The sequence below is a fragment of the Dasypus novemcinctus genome, chromosome X, assembly GCF_030445035.2.
Source record: "Dasypus novemcinctus isolate mDasNov1 chromosome X, mDasNov1.1.hap2, whole genome shotgun sequence".
NCBI lineage: Eukaryota > Metazoa > Chordata > Mammalia > Cingulata > Dasypodidae > Dasypus > Dasypus novemcinctus.
In genome coordinates this window covers 112,434,136-112,441,994 of record NC_080704.1, presented here as the reverse complement: position 1 = coordinate 112,441,994, position 7,859 = coordinate 112,434,136, and the positions used below count along the sequence as shown (strand labels likewise).

General features: G+C 35.4%; 1 protein-coding gene across 2 annotated transcripts in view; it reads right to left on the bottom strand.

The window, feature by feature from the left end:
- Positions 1-208: 208 nt before the first annotated feature.
- Positions 209-7,859, bottom strand: part of IL1RAPL2 (interleukin 1 receptor accessory protein like 2) — a 1,488,864-nt gene continuing 1,481,213 nt past the window's right edge. For both annotated transcript variants that reach the window (XM_058291994.2, XM_071213017.1), the window contains one exon: positions 209-2,997. In XM_058291994.2, coding sequence (XP_058147977.1) covers positions 2,300-2,997 — 698 coding nt within the window. In that variant the 3' untranslated portion in view covers positions 209-2,299. The remainder of the gene's footprint in view (positions 2,998-7,859) is intronic.

Here is a 7,859-nt window from a genome sequence, read left to right as displayed (position 1 = left end):
TATAGGCAGATGCATCTAGTATTTTTAAAATATCAGATAAAAATCAAATTTTGAAGTACCATCTAGAAATACATTTTTTATAGACAGTGTACATTCTGGTTCCTGAAAATGGTAGAAAAGATTTCTTGTCAAGTTCCTCAGCACAAGTGTGAATGCTGTGTTTTTGTGTACCTACTAGTAGTGAAAAGACACATTGTGGCCAGCCAACTCAAATTGCTACCCATGTTTAATCACTGTAAATAAAGGAAGCAGAGAGACCCATGTTATATTTTCAGAACTGGCATGCACAATAAAGAACTATTTTTTTAAAAATACCACTAAACATTATGTTTGAATCAACCTGGAATTCTGTAACAAAATAATAAAAAATACAATTGATCACTTAAACATATACCACTCACTTCGTGCAAATTATTAACTTAGTAATTATACATAGCATTAAAGAATAACTAGAGAAAATACAACTTTTAACACTTGGAAAACAGCTCAGAATTGATAACTTTCCATTTTTGAAATACCTATAATTTGTACAAAGGCAAAATCACCTTTCTCAGTGAAAAAACATACATGTATGAAAAAAACCCTACACGTTTTGAACAGGACTTTTCAAAGGAGCAACTAATTGTCCTGTTGAGAAATGAATATGTATCACTTCTAAAGTTTTCACATATTGTTGATGCATAATGTATTTTGTTAAAGGCTGAATATAGAAAAGCAACAAATACACAAGTACTTTGAAAAAAACTGATGGTCACAGGGAATCGATAGTGAAAAGCAGTTGAAAGAAATAATCAGCACATATCTAATATTCTCTTACACATCTGAGTTTCAGATACAAGGGCTGAGCAAACTTAATTTTTACACACTGTGTACATGTGTCCCTTTTTACATTTGTCTCAAAACATGACTTAAAAACCTCTTGCAAAATGCCAGAATTAATCTTGATTAACAATTGACCCCCCATAGGCATCTAGGTGGAGAGAAGATTGATTGCTCTACAAATCTGATGAATTGAAAAGAGCATAAAATAGTAATCTACAATAAATACTTACAATAGGGGCACATTCCTTAGCATATATATGCAATATGTTAGATAATTCACAGAGATTTTCTGTTATGAGACAATCACAGTTACTATATAAGGAAATGAGTTTAGTCTATCAAATATACTATTTGAAGCACCAGGAATAGAGAAACTTCTGCAGGAGCCTGGCACACATGGACAAGCAGATACTGTATATGTACAGAATAGTCTGTTCACAACTATGTTACAGATGAGAATCACTGCAATTGCTGTTCTACCACTAGTAAATACAAAGCATTTAGCATTTCATCTATGAATGTTGTTCTATTACTTATTTTCTCTTGTTGACACTTGCAGTCATATATTTAAATTCAAACTCCAATGAACAATTCTGAATAAAAGTAGGAAGATGGTCACGTCTTTATACAGAGCTTACAGCAGGCCAAGAGATCTTTTGGGGAAAATTCCAAATATACGAATTTATTAGCAAACAATCAAATGTGAACTTTAAAAGTGTTTTCAAAGATGTAAACCTTTTGAAATTAGATAGAAAGCCATATGGGTTGTTCAAAATTTGCTTAAAGAAGCTAACAGTCTGTCTACTCCTTTGCTTTAGAAATGCAGTTTACCTACCTACCAGTTTGTCTACAAAAGATGTACTTACTTGATAAAACTAAATATTTTATTATGAGATGTTTATTTACTTTACAGAAGTTGCTCATTATGTTGAAGATATTCTAAACATTTCAAACACATTATTTACCTGATCTTTCCCTATAGTCTTCCAATTCAGATGCCTCAACATGCTATCTTGGTAATTCCTAATTTTCCAGTTACTCTTTATAAATTATCTTTTCCCCTTAAAATTAGTTCAGAATTTTAAATTCAATTACTCTTAAAGTTTTCCTTATTTTAAATACTGAGTAAATACTAAAATTTTCACAAACGTGAGGACAATACCTCCCTTAAGCTTCCAGTTCATGTGATCATGTGGGATCATAAAACCTGCACTAAACAACAGTTGTGGTGTTTTTTTTTTTTTTCATTTTTAGAAAAAAATCAAAACTGTGCTTTGGAACCAGACACCCTACTACAAAAGCAGCCCCCAACTATTCTGGAAATTAAAATGAAAATATTTAAGTATAAAAGCAATTTCTATGCATTTTCCTTCAAACATTTTTTTCAGAATCTCAATCATATTAGATGTAGTTTATGCTTGGCATAGCAGAAATTCTGTATGCTCACATAGCTATTCAGATGAATTCAGATTTTTCACTACCAAATATCACTGGTGAAGCTAAGCTCTTTGGATGATAATGGTAGCAGGGAACTGTCCCTATGAAATTCTTGGGTATCTGTCAAGGCATTCTTAAGGGGTAACTGTCCATTGAATAGTGTCAGAGGCAGGTTACAATAAGTGTGCTGGTTGCCTAAGGAAGGTACTGGCAAGGTGGTAGTTGGCATCTCATGTTTATAACCTCTGCAACAGTGCCTCATTTGCACTGAATCTGAGTGGTGGAATTCAGGGAGATCAGCTTGAGATGACACAAGAGAGGCCGAGGTACTGGTCATAGCAATAGAGGGTATAGGCTGCAGTTCTCCAAAAAGTCCTTGTTCTGCAGAATCCAGAACATGGCACTGAGATACCATTTCCTTTTTCTTGATGGGCATTTCATATACTAAGTGCTTCCAAAATTTAGAATTTAATTTGGTGCTTTTGGGTCCCTTCCACTTGATTAGGGACAGAAGTTTGATGCTGTGCTTTAGTGATTCCACTTCCTGGCAACTCACCTTCCCTTTTAATTCTGTACACTGAATCAAAATCACTTTGATTTCTCCACTGACTAGCATGGTATGGAGTCTGTTTTCCAATTCGAAAATACTCCATCCCCGTCTGAGAATATAGTCTGGAGTTAGCACGATAATAAGTCTTCTGCTTTGTTCAACACATCTTGTGAGATCTTCAATGTATGCTACAAATCACAGAAAGAGAGAAAGAGTAAAACAAAGACATTTCCAGTCTTTAAAGCATTAGGTTTGCACTCTAGTATAAGTAAATAGCCAGTCATTCACTAAGGTACATCACATTTTTTTCTTTAATTGCACACTCAGAAAGCCCATTTCCTTAAAAAAATTACATAAAGCAATTGCTTATTATTTTTATTTTCTTTCCCCTCAGCATTACTTACAGTGTTCTTTGAAATGGACTGATGAAAAGAGAAGTAGAACATTTTAGCAAATACAGAGTTAATATATTTATGGGTTTGGTTTGCTTCTCCCAACCCCACTTCCAGTTTTCAACTACTAAACAAGTACAGGATCTGAATACACCAAGTACTTGAAAGATAATTGTGATATAAAGATGCTGGAAAATCTCTTCCAGAATCATAGTTGTTTCTCAGAATACTTCTTATCATTTGCAACATAGGTCCTCCATTATGTCCTTCAAACCTGGATATAGGGAAGTAGTGTGTATGCCCATAAGTTTAATTTAAACCAGCTGCTTTTGGCTTGGGGGAGGGGGTAGAGTTAGAACTGGGGGATGACGTGGAATGAACATTGAAGGAAGAGGAGTATATCATTTGAGAAATGACTTTGCCCCACTCACAGAACAATTATGAAAGAGAGGTGAATACATTATGGCCTTTTCATGGTAGGAAAACACTCAGACTAACCCTAAATTTATTTACCCCTTGGAATAATTCTTTTGCAATCATGCTTCCCAAAGTCTTATCAGCCAAAAAGGGAAACACACAGGTGCTAACAAATGAAGACTTGGACACAGGTGCTGCAACAGAGAGCTGTCTTTACTAAGCAAAGCTCAAGGCCTTGTCTAATACACAGTGCCCTCTAGTAGAAGCAGTGCTTACAGAAGCATAGTAACATGTTCCACTGCAAATCTGCCTAAGGTTACAGACTGCTTTCAAGGAGTCATACCCAGTACATAGTGTAGGGGCCACCAAACAGTCCAGTACAAGCCATTTAAAAAGAACTTAAACTTATTATACAAATGTATATTTTACAGATGATCTCTCTTTTCCAGGGTTTTATTTCTACCAGTTGGCAGCATGAAAACTTTTACAAGTGAAAATGAGCAAACTTTCTACATACCCTACAGATAAACAAAATATTTTTAAAGAAATACACATAGAATTGCTATTTAACAATTTGTTGTTACTGCTATTTTGATTTTTTACTTAGTACATTTCTCATACAGTATTTACAATGACTGTATATGAAGGGGTTAAGACAATTTCTAAGTGGGTAGGGAAACTCTTAATAACTTTGTTTTAGTTTAGAGATTACGTGCTTGAGGGGGAAATGAGTATTGATACCTGGGAAGGAAGGAAGGAAGGAAGGAAGGAAGGAAGGAAGGAAGGAAGGAAGGAAGGAAGGAAGGAAGGAAGGAAGGGAGGGAGGGAGGGAGGGAGGGAGGGAGGGAGGGAGGGAGGGAGGGAGGGAGGGAGGCAGACAGGAAGAAAAACACAAACCACATCGGTAACAATGGGGAAAGTTATCATTCATTAGTCATCATTTAGAGAACTGGTGAAACAGAATGGAAGGAAAGGTAGAAAGTTTCAATAGAGTGGAAAAATATTATTCCAAAGTATCAACAGGTCTGACTCTTCATTTTCTTCCTTTCTTTCTGCTCCCAAAAAGAAAGAAGTTATGTGGGAAGCTTCATCATTAGAAGTTGGATCTGTAAGATACAGTAAAATAAACTATCATGCATTTTTCCCATTATTCTTTTCACCTTTCCTCCAAAAACAAACAAAACACAAAACAAAATAAAATTCCCAAACCCAGAACCATGGTATAAGTGCATGAGTCCATGAAAATACAGTTTAACCAGGTAAAGTACGGGCTAATTTTTAATTTCATAGAAAGATTATCCATAACATAGTTTACCAAGTGATTACTCTGAATAGTTCATTCCTCATTAATTGCATTTCTTTATTTAATTAAAAATGATTTGTACAAACCTTGTCAGGAGTACTTTTGTCACATAAAGTATATTTCTCTATATAACACTATTTCTGCATGTTTGAGTGTAGCCTAAATTTACTTTTACAATAATTTCAAAAGCAAAGCTATATTTATACATATCTCTATCTTCTTATACTTTCAATGTATTAACCTTTCCGTAATCTAAAACCTCTTTAAAAATAAAGTTTATTATATTAAAAATTACAACCCAGGTGTCAAAAGACTTAAAAGAAATGATACACATACACATTAATTAATGATTGGATCTCATTGGCTTTGGTTTTGGAATCTTCCTTCTAGAATGGGGAAGGAAATAGTGTAACACTTTTTCCCATTAGTATGGTACTTCTTCTTCTTTTACTATATTTTGCCACTTGACAGCTAAGAAGAATGCAACATTTAAGATTCTTGGAGTTTCTTAGGTCCTCATTAGAATTTATATTCGCCCCCAGAAGGAATGCCTGTCAGGACAGATCCCATTCAGCTTAGCTGCACAGAGTGTGGGTGTTGATGGGGTCTTCAGAGAGAGAGAGAGTGATCCCTGTCTCCTGCATGCTACACTGGTTGTGCTTATCCTGGCAAAAGTTAGTAGAGAGTTGAGGCAACCATCCAGATAACTCCATCTGAAAACCTGCTGTGGAAGAATAAAAAGGTCTGAATTATCCTGGTTTGCCCTATATATACATTAATCATATGCAATGGAGTCAGTCAGTCATTACATCAAAATTTGTCCTGGGTAGACACAGCCCAAGTGTCCCAAAGAAAACATGAACTATTTCTTGGACCTCGAATCTCATGTTCCATTTCATTTGGTGGAAAACTAAGTAGAAGTTTTTAGATGTGAAGCCTGCATTTCACATTTTCAGATGGTGATCAGTGGCTGGGCAGCAATCTCTATATTTGAAAGTAGCTTGGGAGGTGCCTCAAAGTGCTGCCTGGACCTAAAGAAAAAAGACAATGTGTCCTAGCTTCCTTATTCTGGCTCTTGATCTGTTTTTGTCTATGTGTTTTTCTGGCCCTATTTCCCAGGTCTACCTCTCTTTAATGCATTCATTTTTCTCTCATTTTCTCTTTATTATTTGTCTTATCTTTTCTCCCAATTTTCCTTTAATCTCTCTCTTTGCTTTCTTTCTCACTCATTCTTTTTGCCTTTCCCCCTTTTTATGCCCCTCCAGTCACTCATCTCCTTCTACCCTCTTCCTCCCTCCCCTCTTAAGTCTTTTCTTTCTATTGTTATTTAAGGGGAAAATAGGAAGTTAGCCATCATGGAAGATACAAGTAAATTAAGAAGAGACAAAGTAGGCAGAGCTGATATATTGATTCAACTTGCTAAACGTTAGCCAGGGAGTTGTTCTTGGTTTGCCAACAAGTGTCCAAAGGAATTTTCCCCATACCCCGGGGTTATCTGTCTGCATCCAATGAGTGAAAATTGGAGCCTAAGCCATTAAGCCCTTGTTCTGCTTTTATATATATGGTCCATGAGTTAAGAATGTTTCCTAAACATGTTTTAGGGGGGGGGGGGGAGGAGGATGAGGCGGAGGAGGAGGAAGAAGAAGAATGGGGAGGAGGAGGAGGAGAAGCAATAGCAACAACAGACACTGTCTGTGACCCTCAAAGCATAAAATATATACCATTTGGACTTCCACAGAGAAGATTTGCTAGACCCTGAATTAAAGATTATTCAACATGTTTAGGTTTGGTAATATTCCATATAAACTAAGCAGAAAAAATTATCACGTTAAGCAATTATTGGTCTATTGCTGATGAAGTCTCTTACAGGCAGTCAAGTTTCACTTGGTAGGGCTATGTTTTTGAGGGAGACATTCTAGAATCCTTTAGAAACTGTTTTCAAAGGCTTGCTACCACAAAGGTTTATAAAGAAATGTTTTTCAAATAATTCTCTAAATCCATGGCACATATGGCTACTCACTCAATCTTACCCTGACTTGCTCAGACAAATATAGCAAATCCAGTGGCAGGATACCTTAAAAGGTTCTTTTCCACATAAAAATATAAAATATTTCTTAAAATAAAAGTCCTTAGATGATTTATTTGTAAATTTTGATTTGAAGTGAAGTATGACAACAGAAAAAAACATAGGGAGCTGTGTCTTATAATTTTCTGTTCCTCTAGACAAAGCCATGAACGCACATGAGATTATCAGATATGAAACAAAGCCAATTACATTTAACCTACTTGTGATTTTCATAATTAGGTAAGGAGAAATCCCCTTAAAGTTAGTTTGGATTGGGGTGGTTAATTTAGTAAAAATTCATTTTTCACATTATATGCGCAACCACATAGAACGTTTTATCTATGCTGAGAGTTGGCAGAAATTTTGGAAAATATTCTAGAAGAAATTGCATTGTCAGTAGGATTGCCTTAGTTGTATACCTATTAGAGAAAAGAACAAAAGCATACTTGTAGCATTAGTATTTTCAGGAAGCAAGGAAAGCAACTACCTAAAACCTTATGAAAAGCCAAGTATGTTCCATTTTAAAATCCATTTCAGGGGCACTTTCCCAAACCAAAATTCTTGTTCATTTAGAGGAGATAAAGGATTAGATCTAGAGAAAATGACTTGAAAATAAACTAGTAGACCTCTAACACTTACAAACAAAGCAAAAAAAGCCAACTGAACGAGGAAATGAAGAGACAAAATAAGAGCAGGAAGAAAGGCAGTCTCAATTTATTGCTTCTAATAGAAAGTATACAGTTTTCCAAAAGAGTTCAGTACTCTCCTAAATTTTCTACACTGAATAGGTTTTGCATCTATTGCAGATATAGGTAGAAGGACTAGGGAGGAAAAAAAACCCTCTATATTTATGAAATTCTGTGTGAACTTGCT